The following is a 17,099-nucleotide window of genomic DNA, read 5'->3' as shown; positions in this document are numbered from 1 at the left end:
GTTACGAGAAGCATGACTGAAGTTCGACGCACTGTTTTGCCTGAGAAAATAGAAGAACAAGCCTTGCAAATATACAAATGGCTCAGAAAAATGAGGGGATGCATTAGTCCCGTATTGTTCTAGTACCTCGTGCAGAACAATAGTTGAAGGGAAGGGTTGAAACATGCATTTTAACACACTCTCCAGGAGGCTTTTATCCAGAGACCGACAGTTCCTCTGAGGGCCAGAATTTGGGCCCATAAGAGCCCCGAACAGGAGGGTCAGCTGAATCTTCAGGAGGAAGATGAGCTATCACAATGAAGGCTTTTCATGTTCATGGGGGTGATCCTGGGAAAACAGTGAGCAGAAGGATGTGCAGAGGCTGGGTGAATACCCAGCAGGGACACTAAAGAAACGATTCCTGCATGAACCAAGTAGGAGACTGGATGACTGGATTCCAAAGGTCACTTCCAACACCACACACTCAGTGGACTAGACCGTGACCTTCACAGTCTCCTCACCCCTGCATCTCAATGACAAACACTGAGCCCAGCTCAGCATGGGTTTCTCATGAATACAGGTGGGCTGAATGAATAAATGAACAAGTGAAAAATAAATGACAGGAGTACCTGGCTCCAAAGTCAAATACGAAGGGAATGAGCTATTTCATTATTCAGGGCTCGCAAAATACACTAATTATAACTCCGAAGCAAGGCTACTTTCAAATATAAGGAAAACGGTCTTGGTGGTAATTTCACTTCTTGATTTCTTGGGAAATCAACTCTGAGTTAAATTACACCAAGGGTTGTTGTGAGAGTCCCCTGGTAAGGATGAGGAAATGCGCTGCAGGCTGTGAACGGCCGTCAGAAGGAAGGGATGATTATGGCAACGATAATCTGCCCTGACAGACCATGATAACGCAGAGGGCTGGAAACAAACCTTGACAATGAACCTGCGTTTTACAGCCACAGCTCTGAAAATGGCCCATTAGCCATGTGCTTTATGTGTTTGTCAAAGGAGAATGCGTATAACTTATGTTAAGACATCTTATAAAATGTGCCCGTATTCTGATTGACCTGGTAAATTCAGCTCTTTACAATTAAGTTTAAGCACATTTCCTTTGTCCCGAGACACCAAATTCTTAACAAAGAAGATGGACCTTAAAATTTAAAAATCCTTGAAATAGAAGGAGCTGTCATTCACACTAGATACAAGGACTCTACTGCCGGGCACCATATTTGTATCCATTTCAAAATAGATCTGTCATTTCTCCACAGTGGCTGATCAAACCTGCCGCTGAAGAATGTTCTGAACAGGCCACTTGTAGTACAAGCATGGTTTATTTCTGACAGAGACCGGCTGCTGAAGTGTGAAAGAAACTCATTAAAAGTCCCTTACTGTGATCTCGCATTGTAAAAAAGGAAAAGAAAAACCCGAGAATGAAAAGGCAAGGAAAAGAAAACTTAATGAAGGGTGCATTGCGCCTGCAGACACACTCAGATGGTGCTTTGCTTTCTTGCTGTTTCTTAGTAAGCAACCAGAAGAGAGCAATTAGTCCTGGGAACACAGCATACACTGGCTGCTCCGGGAAATCCAGGAAGTTAGCAGTCTTACTTTATGCTAACACTATGAAAAGTTAATGAAGGAGACCGGAATATTGTACTACAGGAAAAGCACTGCAAAGTGAACAACAATATTACTTACCTTAATCTTAAAACCAGGTTCACAGCGCAGGAACCTTCTCTGAAGTCCTCATTAGCGTTGGGCAGGCCCTTTAAAAACACAACCGCACACAGTGTCATAAACTCAGGAAACAAACAAATGAAATCATGACATTCCTTGATTCATACATCCCTTTCTTTCTGGAAATTTCAAAATTACATCTTTACACGTGTTGGTCTTATTTAGCCACATGTCACCTCTGTGCAGAGGTCGAATTGTGACCACTGGTATTTCACCGTAGCATGAGCCCTATAAACAGCTGGTATAAATTACAGTAAGTCCAAAGAAGGTGGCTCAGCCATCTAATGGGGCACCTGGCAACCAGAGCCATGGACTGCTCCCCACTGGGCCATGGGGGTGCGCGGATATTTGTTTGGGCACCTGAAACCTCAGGATGCAGAGGAAGGTGGAACCAGTAGACGAGGCCGCTGTTTATCTTTTGTGCCTTTCTCACCTCGAGCCTATTTCCTTGAATACAGATCACCAGTCATGATGCCTCCACTACACAGCCTATCCCTCCTCCTGTCAATCCCTGCACGTGAGTAGACCTTCCTGTTCGAGTAGAAAAATAAGGGATTGCAAGTCAAGCCTTGGCTCTGCCACTGACCAGCTATGTAACTGTGGGCAAGTAATTCTCTGAACCTACTTTCCCATTTACAAAATGGGGATAGATACTTGCCTCAAAAGGTTTCTGGGAGAACAAAAGAGTAGATATGAAAACAAGGCATAACCTGCAGCACGTTACACATCTCTAGTTATCCTAATGCCTTTTCCTGTTTGCTCTCTTTGCCTTCTGAATTATTATTATGCCTGGCTTGCCTTTCATCGTTCAACCAATCCCTCCAGTGTATCTCCAGGTGTTTTACTGAGTTGCCTGATAGTCTGAAGACCTACACTGAACCCTGCCTCTGCGCTAACCAGTAGCGCAACCTTCGTGAGCCAATTAACCACTGCAGATCTTTGCTTCCTCAGCTATAAAATAAAGGCAAGGACTAGATATCTCACCTCAGACATGAAATGGTTGCTTACTGCAACCATGAAATCTCACTGTCTCCTCAGTATGCAACCAATTCATAAAACACAGATCAGGTAGGCTAGAAACGAATTCCAATGGAATATGCAGACTTGGGGGGGTGGGAACTTGTGATTGCTAAAGCTATTGAGGCTTGATAGTATAACCAGTTTGAGCGCAGAGGGCTTGCCCATTAATTATTCAGCAAAACCAGATGGGCACCTGCACTCTGGCTCGCTGTCCACTGACAGGTCATCACCCTTCACTAGCACCCAAACCAGCTCTTGGCACACAACTTGTGTCATGTAACATTTAATACAAATGCATCTCATAGGCACTGAACTATTATTTTTTTATAAGGCAAGTTATAGAGATAAATTGGCCCATAAAATTCAATGATAAAAGAATTAGGAAAACAGGTTACAGAAATCCAACCAGGAACAAAGAAGAAAAGTATCAATTAACTAGTGTTTTATGGCTGGAATCTAACAGAATGGTGAGTCATTTTCTTTCCTTCTCTTATTTCACACAGTACCAGCAATTTCAGAGGCAGTCTAGCATTCAATTCTTGCTCTTGAACCCATCATTTAAAGGTTGGAGGCCCTGAAAGTCATGGTCAATAGTGACAGTATTCTTTTCTCCATGCCTATTAAACAAAAAGAGTTTACAGGCCCCTGATTTGGAAGCGCTACCCTGAAATTATCCATCTTTCTCAAGTGCTAGTTTTTCTTAAAAATCTATTCACAGAGCATCTTAGACATAAATGACTGGCGGAGAAACATACCTGGGAGTCCTGCACAGAAAGGGACTGTATCTGCTCGGGTATGCCGCTGGCGTTCACCGCAATCTGTTAAGAGAGCCACCGTTACAGCAATTAAGGAAACCAAAATGAGACATTAGGGCCAGTGTGGTTGCACGAAGCCACAATTATCAGAGACAAACATTTTAAATAACCTAGGTAATTTTAAAGCAGTATTTCCCAACGTGAGGTCCTTTTACTCTCTGCATTGGAATTACCTGGGACACATATCAAAGATTTCTGCCCTGCACCCAGACTAATTCAGAATTTCATGGGGACAGGAAAGAACTGTATCTTTAAGAAGTGCCCCGACTCACCCAAATGCTTTTAAAGAACCACAGTGCTGAAGTGAAAGGCATGGACTATTTTAAACTCAGTAACAGAAAAATGCTCACGACCATTTTTTCTTATCCTATAATTTCATTTAAAGTTAAGGGCCTCCTAATGAAAGGATGTTAAGACTAGTAAAACCTACCCCTTTCATGATTACTTTGAACAATTTATTCACTGGGTTTCAAAAACATAAAGGGATAGCTAGGTTTTTAAAACATGTTCGGAAACAGGAATGCCACAGTGATACGTTCTATTTTTCTCTCAAAGTTGGAAACTTGGCCCTAATGTGATACCCAAAATATTTTAGCATCAAGCCCTACTTTTGTGAACTCTGCCCTGAACAAAAATTGAAAGACCAAAATAAACTCCAAGAGGAACAGCAATGAAAAAGGATGAAAAGGGAGTTTCCATTTCTAAACTTACTATCAATTCTAAAATAATCAGAAGTCAGCAGAAATTCTTTGTACCAAGAGTTTTCTAAAGGTTAAGGGCATAAAATTCTTGCTCTCCGTGCTTCCTCAAAAATAAGTATGTGAGTAATAAAGTAACAGGGCAAGGGGGTGGATGTCTGCAATTTGCTTTGAAATGCATGGCAAAATGAAGATAGACTGATGGGTGAATAGATTATGTGCATGTGATTAAGCAAATATAGTCATGGTCACATCCGGGTGATAAGTATGAGCATGTTCACTGTAACACGCTTCCCATGTTCCTATATTTTTGACACTTTTCATACTAAATTGTTGGAGGCGGGGGATGACTACATTAGAAGAACAAATTACCTGTGTCCTTTAACCAGCCAGAGGGATTGCACCTGCACCAAATGATTTCTTGTAAAGACTCTTTCAGGCCATAGCCGGTTTGGCTCAGTGGATAGAGCGTCAGCCTGCAGACTCAAGGGTCCCAGGTTCGATTCCAGTCAGGGACATGTACCTTGGTTGCGGGCACATCCCCAGTAGGGGGTGTGCAGGAGGCAGCTGATCGATGTTGCTAACTCTCTATCCCTCTTCCTTCCTCTCTCGAAAAAATTCGGTGAAATATATTTAAAAAAAAAAAAATCTTTCAGGCCGAGCCCATAGTCTTAATTAAGGTTTGGGGTACAACTAAAAGGCTCATCAGTGCTTCCAGAATCCCCTTCCTTTAGTCAGAGAACCACTGTAATCTGGAAAACCTTCGTGGCATTTACTAGGGGTGACAACATCTCTTTCCCCTGAGGAGCCCTCTTATTCCTGGGGGCTGGAGCCGCATGCACTCTGTAACCTCACTCCCTGTGCAGATGTAATCGCAGGGCCAGCCTGAGGCTCTCCCTGGTTCACGAGCAATGCGGGTGACCGCTCTGGCCCTCTGAAAATGTGCAGAGCTGCCCAGGAGTGGTGGAGAGGAGGGTTCCCCATACAAACGTCCTCTTTGGCAACCACCTACAGGCCCCCAAACTTCACTGTTATAAACTCCATTCTGTCTGTTTGGGGCATGCCTTCTGGGCACACGTTCTTACAGAAAAGCTAACACACTAAGCAGCTGCCATTCATCAACAATATAAAATGAATTTGTCTATTGAAATTTTTTTGCTGTTAAACAATTTGCTTATAAGAAGCACATTTGAGAGAATGGTGTTTTGATGGGGGGAGGGAGAATAATAGGTTAATATTGGACACCGCCCTGGAAACAGGCCTCTGGACTGGCTGAAAGAGGAAAAGATCCTGGAATGGAGAGAAGAAAGGGATAAGGTCTGCTTTCCAATTTGTCAGAGGGCTCTGCCTACTGTTTTTGGTTTCTATGTTAAAATGACCGTGGCCGAAGATAATCTGTTTAACTGGAGTGGATCCTGGAGCAGAGAAAGGACAAGGACGTAGTGGGCAAATGAGTGAACTATGAGTGGTCTGCGGGTAGTTGATGGTTACGCAGCACTGCTGGCTTCTCAGTTGTGACAAGCATACCAGGCCCACGTGAGAAATTACTGCAGGGGAGGAACCTGGGTGAGGAGTGTATGGAAACTCTGGGCTACGTAGACCTTTGCGAATTTCCCGCAAATCTAAAAGTATTCCAGCCCTAGCCAGTTTGGCTCAGTGGATAGAGCACCAGCCTGCGGACTAAAGGGTTTGAGGTTCAATTCCGGCCAGGGGCACATGCTGGGGTTGCAGGCTCAATCCACCCCTGCCCCCCGCCCCAGTAGGGGCTATGCAGGATGCAGCCAATCAATGATTCTCTCTTATCATTGATATTTCTATCTCTCTATCTCCCTTCCTCTCTGAAATAAATAAATAAAAAAATATATATATATATATATAATAGAATTGTTCCAAAAGAAAATGATTTTCAGAAATACAGACTTTTTTGGTCACAAATCTAAGTTTTCTCACAACTAGTTGGAAGCCAGTTACCTGAAATAAGAAGGCCTTTAAAAAAAAGTGGTATGATAAAAGGATCTAGCTCAGTGGTTCTCAACCTTCTGGCCCTTTAAATACAGTTTCTCATGTTGTGACCCAACCATAAAATTATTTTCGTTGCTACTTCATAACTGTAATGTTGCTACTGTTATGAATCGTAATGTAAATATCTGATATGCAGGATGGTCTTAGGCGACCCCTGTGAAAGGGTCGTTTGACTGCCAAAGGGGTCGCCACCCGCAGGTTGAGAACCGCTGATCTAGCTAAAACTGTCTGTGATTTCAAAGGCTAAGTATAATAAATTTGGAGGGAGAAATCAAATATTTCCCTCCATCTACAAATGGAGATATATGTAAAACCATGTATGAGAGCTAATAGGCACTTGGAAAACACAATGTCATCAGAAAAAAAAATTTTTAAAGCTAAAGTCAGTTTTAATAATCATCAGGCATGTCACTCAATGGAGTAATATAAGCAATAAATGTAGCTTTCACATTGTGACTAATCTCTAGTAAAATTAACTCAACCTAAATCCACACCAAATGCATTTTCTCCTCAGAAAAAAATAGAGTTGGGAAACAGAACATTTGCACAATTAACGTAGCCTAGACTATAATAAAATTCTTCAATATGCCTCTTTTTTTAAAAAAAAAATAATGTTTTTATTGATTTCAGAGAAAAGAAGGGAGAGGGACAGATAGAAATATCACTAATGAGAGAGAATCATTGATCAGCTGCCTCCTTCATGGCCCCTACTGGGAATTGAGCCAGCAACCCAGCATGTACCCGGACTGGGAATCAAACCGTGATCTTCTGGTTCATAGGTCGATGCTCAACCACTGAGCCACACTGGCCAGGCCAATACTCCTCTTGTGTATCCAAATTAAATTTCCTCTTCTTACAAGGCCACCATTCAGATTTGATTTGGGCCCACCCTAAAGGTCCTTTTTTTCTTTTTCTTTTCTTTTCTTTTCTTTTTTTTTTTTTAGCACTCACAAAGGAAATAACACTGCAAACTGATAACCTCTGTGGAAAGAAGTGACAATCACAGGGGCAAGAGGAGAAAGAAAAAAGTGGTCTTTTTGTAGCTTTATTCTACTGAAGCCTTTCAAACCTTTCACATCTTTACTCTATGTCCCTTCTCCATAAGACCTACCTTGACCAACCTACTTAAAATTACAACCCCCTTCCACACTGCCTGTACCTCCACCCTTTCTATTTTCCCCCCATTATTCCTATTCCATGGAAAGAAACCAAATAATTTATGCATTTATGAAGGTTATTATTCCTGCTTATTCCCGTTAGAATGTCAGCTCCAAAAGGATAGGAACCGCACTCTGTTTTTCTATAAGGCGTGGCTTGTAGCTCTGATACTGTTTTCCCCAACAAAATAAACTCCAAGAGGAACAGCAATGAACAAGGACGAAAAGGGAGAGTTTCCATTTCTAAACTTACTATCAATTCTAAAATAATCAGAAGTCAGCAGAAATTCTTTGTACCAAGAGTTTTCTAAAGGTTAAGGGCATAAAATTCTTGCTCTCCGTGCTTTCTCAAAAATAAGTATGTGAGTAATAAAGTAACAGGGGAAAGGGGGTGGATGTCTGCAATTTGCTTTGAAATGCATGGCAAAATGAAGACAGACTGATGGGTGAATAGATTATGTGCATGTAATTAAGCAAATATAGTCGTGGTCAGATCCGGGTGATAGATATGTGCATGTTCACTGTAACACGCTTCCCATGGTCCTATATTTTGACACTAAATTGTTGGGGTGTTGGGGGCGGGGGGGGGGAGGATGACTACATTAGAAAAACAAATTATCTGTGTCCCTTAACCATCTGATTGTGCCTGCACCAAATGATTTCTTGTAAAGAATCTTTCAGGCCGAGCCCATAGTCTTAATTAAGGTTTGAGGTACAACCAAAAGGCACATCAGTGCTTCCAGAATCCCCTGCCTTTAGTCAGAGAACCACTGTAATCTGAAAACTTTCGTGGCATTTACTAGAGGTGACAACATCTCTTTCTCCTGAGAAGCCCCCTTATTCCTGCCCAACAGATACTATTATCCAAATAACACATCAGTCAGACCTAGTAAGGAAGAACAAGTCTGACCTAGTAAGGATGGATGCAGTGACTATAATCCAACGAGGATATCCTGCAGTGAACCAATAATGAATGCTTTTTGTGTCTATGGTGCTATCTGAATTATGTTGTTTGTTCTATATGTTAGTGAAACTGACCATTTTAGTTAGAGATACTCTTAAAAATAGATGAAAAACCTTGACTATTTTAATCTAGATAAAATAGGAAAGTGGTCAAGAAGAGGGCAGAATTCATGATACCGGGTAAAGATCATTCCTAAATGCCCAGCACATCTGTGTAGTCAACGTGTCCTACTGTCGAGTTCATCACCATCCTCACTAACTCATGGGATAACTTCCTTGATTAAACCATATATTTCATGTATAAAATGGAAAGATAAATTCATAAGCTAGAGGAAACAGGATGTGAAAGAGAGTAACCCAGAGAAAGCCAGCAGGCTGAAAAATCCTTTGGCAAGGCCTGTCGATGTGACATGAGGATGAGAAGAAAACAGAGGGAGGGAACAATAACAGGGGAAGGTGTGGCCTGTAGCTCTGATGCTGTTTTCTTAGAAGGTCCAACTGCCTATTGCCCCTTAAAGTGGAATAGGATTTATCCCACTTAATCAAAAGAAAATGTCTGCTGATTTAAAAAAGTTGGGATGGACTCACTTATAACCTAAAGTCTTCTATTGCCTTAATGAGAATTTACCAAGGTACACATTAATTACTAGGTCTGTAAAATATCTGGGCCATTTAAATATGCTCAAGTTTCCTCGAGGAGAAATAGCACACATCCTTTGAATTACAGTCATCATTAGTCATTAGGTATTAGGATAATTAACCAGCTGGAGGAAGTGAGTTAATCAAAAGATGACCAAGTCTCAAAGGGAAGCTGATAAAAGAGTGTTCCTTGCCTACTTAGTTACCCAGGAGATTTAAAAATCAAGACCAACAGATTCAACTGAGAGTTGCTAACCATCTTAATATGTTACTTTAAACTATAAATCAAAAAGAAATTTTTCCTGTATGCCTGCTATGTTTTCTAATTGACAGTAATACCAAGAGTTAGGATTAATTGTGTTACTAGTCTGTGCTAAGGACTCCAGAGTGCTTTTTGTAGGTGATTTCATCAATAATCATCAGGGCAACTTTGCAAGCATTGTGATCATCCCCATTTGACAGAGGAGGAAACTGAGGCTGAGAGAGTAAAGTGACCTGTCCCAATCTATACAGCTCAAAAGGAACTCAAACAGAATGGGGACGTGCAAAGGCCAAGTCCATTTTCTTTTTTTCTACCACTGCATGAGAACAGTATTTTGAAGTCACTTCCTCAATTGAAACATATGCTGATACTTCCGGGGTGGGGCTGGCAGGGCAGAGAATGAAGTAGCAAAAAAAATTAAAAATCAATAAAGAACCACCACTCACCTCAGGATTTTCTTCTTTTACTCTTCGTGACTGTAAAACAATAATGTATTTATTAATACATACACACACAAAAAATACCACAAAAATGAAATTGACACAGGTGAGCTAATCATCATCAATGCCATGTACCTTTTCTTGAGAAAAAGCTGCTTTCCCCTCTTCACTTTTTTCATCCATCTCGTCGTCACTCCACTCCCAGTCACCGTCTTCGGTTTTATGAAGGTGACCACTTGACCCAGGAACTCTTCTGACCTGAAAAGGAAAAAAATAACAGTTCTTCACTACTCCAATGTGAACAGTGCTTCCTGGCGTTGCTACTCGGGTGACATGGCACACACCTACCCTGAAAATAAGCTAAGTGGTTATGAATTCAGGGGTCACCAGCAGTTAATACCCAGACACACTACACAGCCTCCGGACCCCCACACTCATCCTCTTTCTAAAGATCCTGTGTTCTTGAAATGCTTTCCTATAAACGTGTAGAACAAAATATTTTGGAAGAATATCACACGCATCGGCCATTAAGGATCAAGTTCATTTTTAGCTTTTGCTTTGATTAGCACTTTATTAATTACTACACATAAAAAGCCACATGGTGCGCCTCCAAACTGCCTAAGAAATGCATGCGAGCAGTAGACTGCTGACTGAGAGAAGACAAGGACGCAGGCAGCCTAATGAAGCTACTAGACTGGAGGCATCAGCGATCTAAAACCTAAGTAGGAAAAGCATACACCCTCTGTCGCCACCTTGCTCTTTCTCAGAACCTGACCTCATGCATGTTTTCCCAGGATTCTGCTCAACTTACTTCAGCAAAACAAAACAGCATCAGACTATTCTTAACACACCTTGTAGCACACTTTGAGACTCTGAGACTGCTAGAAACACAGCAAGATAATAATCAGCCATACCAGATAACCTAAAGAGATTACAATCAGTCTTCTGCAATTATTTCTTTAAAAAAAAAAACTAGGGTAGAGATGTAATCCATGGGGTATGCTTTCCAAATGTCTCTGTGGTTGAAAAAGCAAAACTTTTAAAAGGATAGGATGACTGAGAATGATGAGCTTCTGACCAAAGCCATTTGCCTTAAAATATAAAATAAATGGACTGAGCCGTAATTAAATAGAGCAATGTAGCAGATGAACACACTGTGACCATAACCGCCAGTAATCCACTGATTCGGAGACACTTCACGTGGAAAGGGACCTTGGAGACTGTTTAGTCCAACCCCTCATTTTACAGATGAAAAGTGGCCCAAGACAATAGCTACAAGCGCAAAATAAAGGCAAGAAAAAAAGTCTCCAGACTCCCATTCTACTGAGAGTCTTCTGATGCCATTGAATAACTGTGAAAAAGAAGTTGTCTAAATATGTCCTGTGAAGACTTTGAAAGACTATGTTTGAAGAAAGGCTTTTTTTCCATAATAGAAACTACTTAGTTATTTCATGGGAGCTTCATTAATCTGGAGAGGAAACCCACAGAACTTATATGTAAAGTAAGCAAATATACATTTCCCATCCATCTGAGGTCATAAACAACGCAGGCTCAGGGTTGGGTCTGATTTTATAGGTGGAACCTATAAAAGTAACCTGATCACTTGTCTAGAAGATTTGAGTTCCAACATAGAAGTAAAAAAAAAAGGTTAAAAAGCAAGTAAAAGTCCTTATTAATAACTGCCAATAGTTACGCTCAATTTAAAAGGAAAAAGAGCTTTTTTTCACACCAAAATTTTTTTTTAAAGAACTCTCCTTCAAAACACTTAGCACTTAGCGAAACCCCTTCTGAGCTTGGCATAAGTTATTTTTTTCCGCTTGCATTTTGAGTAATTGAAAAGACTTACTCTAATGATAGTGATTTTAATGGTGCTTATAAAGATGCTGGCAAAGTATGGCAGAAAAAGTGCTGAAATGCACTTCAGTATTTTCAGAACAGATTGTTCATTTTAAAGCTACAAAGAAACGGATAGGAGAAAATAATTTTCTGTTGACATATATAATAAAATTAGTTATTGTCTTAACAACACCAATCATGAGCACAATATAGAGGAAGATCTGTTAGTAACTACATTTAAAAGAAAGAATTTAAAGCTACACCTATCACAAAACGAATTAACTGAACAGTGAGAAAACAGTATAATTGTGCTTTACAAAGAGAACAAAGCTCCTTTTACTGAAACTGTAAACCCAAGCATGGTTAATGAATTAGTATTCTTCAAGTACTCATCTAAAAGATTATACTAAGTAAATCTCTCTCTTCTGAAAACACTCAAAGACAGTGCAGCCTCATATCCTGAAATTTAGTTTATGCTCCTTTTCCTCTGTGCATAAGATCTGTCAGTTTCCTTTCTACAAGCAAGATCCAACTACAGACAATAAAATGGCCATCTTCTATTTCTATGTTGTTTTAGAACCCTGGCTGTCTCCCTTTTGGTTTTATTTGCTGGAAGAGAAAAAGATAAAGCAAAATGTCCAGGCTCTAACAATGAAAGAAATGGTGCCATGGACATTTAAGTTGAAAAAAATAAATGTAGAAATTAAGGCAAAGAACATTCAAAAATCTATGTAGCATAAAATATTCACATAACAATAACAAGAATAAGAATACAAGTTTGGAAAAAAGCAACCGTGTAGGTTGTGGTGGTGTAAAATAAAGAAAAAAGGTTTAAAAAAAAAAGAATACAAGTTTTTTCGGACCTTTAAACAATAAATATTGGTTGAACAAATAAATGTAGAAGTTAAGACAAAGAACATTCAAGAGTCTATGTAGCATCCAATAATGGCATAACAATAGCAAGAATAAGAATGCAAGCTTGTGCATTCGAATGCCCCCTCAGTTTACTGGAAGGGAAAGCACTTGCTGCACAATTTGACACCCAGGCCTCACTGTGTGTTTATGTGACCCTGACTTCTACTGAAGAGACCAGAAAGCAATAAAATGGCCATCAAAGTTATATCCTTGCAGGGAGGATAGGAAACAAATACTACCCTTTAGAACCAAGGACACTAAGTCGCACATAGTTTAACAAATGGGGTTCTTATTTGGGAACTGAAGAATATTATACAAAATAAAAATTTCAGAACAAGATGTATAAATGCTGCTATTCCCCCCAACCCCTACAATAAGGCAAAGGGAGGTTTTCACCCTCAGGACTCTGCATTATCTTTACATTGTTCTTTATTCTATTAAATTATTTACTTAGTAAAACCAAGAAACAGGTGGTAGAATGCATTTTTATCTCTCTGACTTTAAAAATATAATTTATGCACATAGAAACATTGAACAGACTGTACAACCTATGAGGGAAGGCGGGGGGTGAGAGGGTAAAAGATCAACCATAGGACTTGTATGCATACATATGAGCAAAACCAATGAACATAGACAGTAGGGGGACGAGGGCTTGTGCTTGGGGGAGGGGGTGGTGGGGGAGAGGTCAATGGGGGAAAAGGAAGACTCATGTAATACTTTAAACAATAAAGAATATATATATTTATATATATTTATATATATACATATATGTGTGTGTATATATATAGATATATATATGTATTCATTCATTACAACGACTCTCAGAGAAATAAGCTTAACTGTGATAGAGCTATTCACAAACCCACCAACTCCTGTGGTCACAGCTGGCAATACTGAGGTTAGAAAAGTCTTATGTGGAGTAACATTTATTCCCAACGCTGGGAATCAAATACAACCAAACAGTTCTATGTATATCTGAAAAGGAAAGTAATATTTTTTCCCTTTCTCAAAACAGCACCTTTATGAAAATCCACTAAAGAAATGAAGTCCTGATTCACCCAAGAAAAGAAGTCAGGCTGAGACAGGCAGAGGAACCTGTAGTTAGTTCGCTGGCTGGTGGCCTCGGAGTCAGAGGTCAGAGGCAGAGCAGTCCAGTGGGGAGAGTGGCAGAGGTGAGGCAAACAGGCTGACCAGTCTTCCCCAATGGTGCCCCTCTGATCTGAGGCGGCCTGTCCCTGACCCCAGAGAGGAAGCAGGATTTGAATGTGAGAGAACCCGGATGAAGTCCCTATGCGGGGTGTTAAACGTTAGACATGGAAGCACGTTTCTCTAATACACTCTAAACGAGGGGTAAATGTGATTTCTTCATTGTTTGTTTAAAGATTTTACTGCTGATCCCAGAAAGACAGAAAACAAAGATGTACCGACCCAAATGCCCACCCGCTCCGAGGCAGCACCCAGCAGCTCCACTTCCCCACTGGTTAGACAGACAGACCGCATGCCTGACTGCAGCCTGAACCCAACTAACCCAGGAAACAGCACCCAGTAACTTTTCTCTTATCAGGCGTTCTACACACCGGAAGTACAAAACATGTCTCTAATCAACTGCTGTTTCTAATGGCACTGCCAAGCAAACAAAACCCAGTGAGGTTCCAGTAATAAACACTTTGCTGTTCCGTAACTTGCCACCTCGACCACCACCTCTGGCACCTCCACCCCACACCTACTGCCTGGCCTCACCATGCTCCGCGGCCCTGGGTCCTCGTTGCCTCTCCCATCAGCCCCTGCTGGCTTCACCCTGTCACACCAGGTCTGGGGCTCACAGCTGACTCCTGACGGTGCACTTATTAGGGCCCCACGCCCCTGCGCCCTGGCCCGTCCAATCTACACCTGGGGGGAAGCTGCAGGCTCGGCCCAAACATCCACTCTGCATGGAGAATAGCCTAGTGCAGTGGTTCTCAACCTTGGCTGCACATTAGAATCACCTGGGAATCTTTTCAAAATCCTGTCTTCTACTGAAGAGACCAGAAAGCCATCAAAATTATATCCTTGCAGGGAGGATAGGAAACAAATACTACCTTTTAGAACCAAGGACACTAAGTCGCACATATTTTAACAAATGGGGTTCTTATTTGGGAACTGAAGAATATTCAGTGGCCACTGGCCACTCCTAGTTGGGGCATTAGCGCTGCGCACCCTGCCACTCCAAGGGTAGGCCCTAGACCAAGAGCGACAGCATCAGCTGGGAGCCTGTTAGAAATGCTGACTCGTGGGCCCACCCACCCCAAACCCACTGACTCCTAATCTTCCTTTAGCAAGATCCTCGTGCAGGTGTGAGAAACACTGTGCTAGACAACACTGCCAATCACTGTTAGCCTATTCCTCTCCCCGGGCCAAAATACCAGCAGTTGTCAATAGAACAACAGTTAACCACACTCTGAGCACTTGAAATATATTGGCTAATGTAATCTTCTCCGTAGCCCTGTGAGCTGACAGTAATTTTATCAGCCCATTTTTCAGAGGGAATACTGAGGCGTGGCTCATCCTGGCTCAAGCGCATACAGCTGGGAGAGGCAGTGCTAGGAAGTGAGACCAGCAGTCTGACCCCACCTCTCCACCGCTAGCCTCTGCCTCTGTTACTCACAGGAGAGCCCCATCTCAGCCGCCCCAATCACTCCGAATAACTTCACGTGAGAGCACCAACTTATACCAGCCCTTCTCTTCCTAGAAGCTTCCTCAGGCTCTCCCCGCGCCTAGCCCGTTTCCCTCCAGTGTGTAAGGAAACTGGATTCCTTCTCCTTTAAAGACCAACGTATCTGGCTGTGCTCCTCATTTATTTCTTCAAGACACTGACAGCCAGGCCCTGACTCCTCTCCATCCATCATAGCATAGCCATGTTTAATTCTCTCTTATACTTCTATTCACAGAAGGGGGTGGAGGTGGGGGGCGGATGTGCTTCTTGAGCAGTCCCTCTGTCATTTCCCTGTCAACGTTTTTCTAAAGAGCAGCCCTTACTTCCTCAGCCCATCCTCACTCACATAAAATATTACCTGTTCCCCAGAGGCCACCAAAACTTCTCTCTCTCATATTCCCCAGGATTTAATGACTTCACAATTGCACAGTTCAGTGCTCCTCTCTGTTGCCACAAAGCTATCTTATAGACCCAGCTGAATCCCATTCTTTCACTTCACACTCTCTCCAAACCTGTCTTCGTGTGCTTCTCCTCCTACTTCTCTCTCCTACTGATCCTTGTTCTGAGTCTTGACCACAAACAGGCTGCTCGTAGCTCACTAGGCACTATCTCCCGCGTGAACACCCTCTCCATGGCCTGGCCTCACTCATTAACCCGATGACCTTAGAAACTTCATCTCTCAGTCTTGCTTTCCAAATGCTCTTTTGGAGATGAATGCCTGATGGATTTCTAGCTCTCCACCTCCAACCCACGTGTTAAGCCTCCACCCAGCCTCATTCTGACACTTCTCCAGTGTTGTCTGTCTTAACACCTCCATGCTGGATTGGCTCACACTGGCTCAGGAGAGCTATCGTTAAACTTTCAGAAAGTTTGTCGGACAGTTGATTTCACATTAGTCGCTTGATGTTGGCCAGAGTAGAAATACTAACACAATGGAATGAGAAAATGCTACACGCCCCCCCCACCCCCACCCCTGGCTCACCCCCCTCACGGCCAGAATGCCAGTTTTCAATGTTCACCGCCCACCACTGACGGTAAAACTTAGCTTATGGAAACATAACATTTGACAAACCCATTTAACATGAATTTAGTAGCCATTCCAGGGAATAACTACTTTACAATGGCAAATATCTCCATTTTATTATAGAAGCCTCTCAAATCTCACCTTTAAAAGCAACATACTAATTGATTTTTATGTACCAAGCACATACCAAGCACATATAAGTACTGGGGAGGACTATATTAATATTACTCAAATTGATAGATATGGCTTGGGATAACATTTCTTGTAAAAGCAACATGAAGAAACACAGTGCTATATATTTTTGATGAAAGTGAGAAGGGTGTCCTCTGAAAAACTGTGTTAAGATGATGCAAAAATTGGCTCCATGATGATTGTGCCAATACTGCAAGTCAGGAGCCTAAATAATATTGCTTCATACAAAGTGAGAAAGAATAACAAATGTATTTCTAAATAAAAATGTTTTTATGTATGTTATCTAACACAGATATATTATACTAATAAATTATTAGAAGAAGGCATTTTATTTCATCTATGTTCTCAAGTGTTCAGGTGTTCAAACTGACCAGAAAACTGTTTTCTAATCTTTAGATTTGGAAAGAAAAGTATCACAGTATTTTCAAGTTTCCTTTATAATTAGGAATGCAAGATACATTTTTACAAACAGGATCAAATATTTTATACATTCATTTTTCTGCAAAATGGACATATAGATCCTTGGCAATTAAAGCATGAAATAAGGTTCTCAAACGTCCTGTAAGTATTAATATGATAATAGGTTGATGATAAAATTATTCATTTTGTTTATGGCAATTTGGAACCTTGATTATTTGATAAACTATTTGGGAGAAGTAAAATGTAAAAGATGGAGAACTACTGGGCTAGTCGACATTGTTG

The 17,099-nt window shown here is 41.3% G+C and overlaps 1 protein-coding gene across 1 annotated transcript in view; it reads right to left on the bottom strand.

Annotated features, from left to right (window-relative positions):
• Positions 1-17,099, bottom strand: part of STK39 (serine/threonine kinase 39) — a 300,980-nt gene that overhangs the window by 120,801 nt on the left and 163,080 nt on the right. Inside the window, exons 11-14 of the mRNA XM_059704214.1 lie at positions 9,874-9,996; positions 9,745-9,774; positions 3,498-3,560; positions 1,684-1,751 (exon numbers count right to left, since the gene is read on the bottom strand). Coding sequence (XP_059560197.1) covers positions 1,684-1,751; positions 3,498-3,560; positions 9,745-9,774; positions 9,874-9,996 — 284 coding nt within the window. The remainder of the gene's footprint in view (positions 1-1,683; positions 1,752-3,497; positions 3,561-9,744; positions 9,775-9,873; positions 9,997-17,099) is intronic.

This window comes from Myotis daubentonii, chromosome 7 (genome assembly GCF_963259705.1).
Source record: "Myotis daubentonii chromosome 7, mMyoDau2.1, whole genome shotgun sequence".
NCBI lineage: Eukaryota > Metazoa > Chordata > Mammalia > Chiroptera > Vespertilionidae > Myotis > Myotis daubentonii.
Note: the sequence above shows the minus strand (reverse complement) of the source record. Positions and strands in the feature narration are given on the sequence as shown.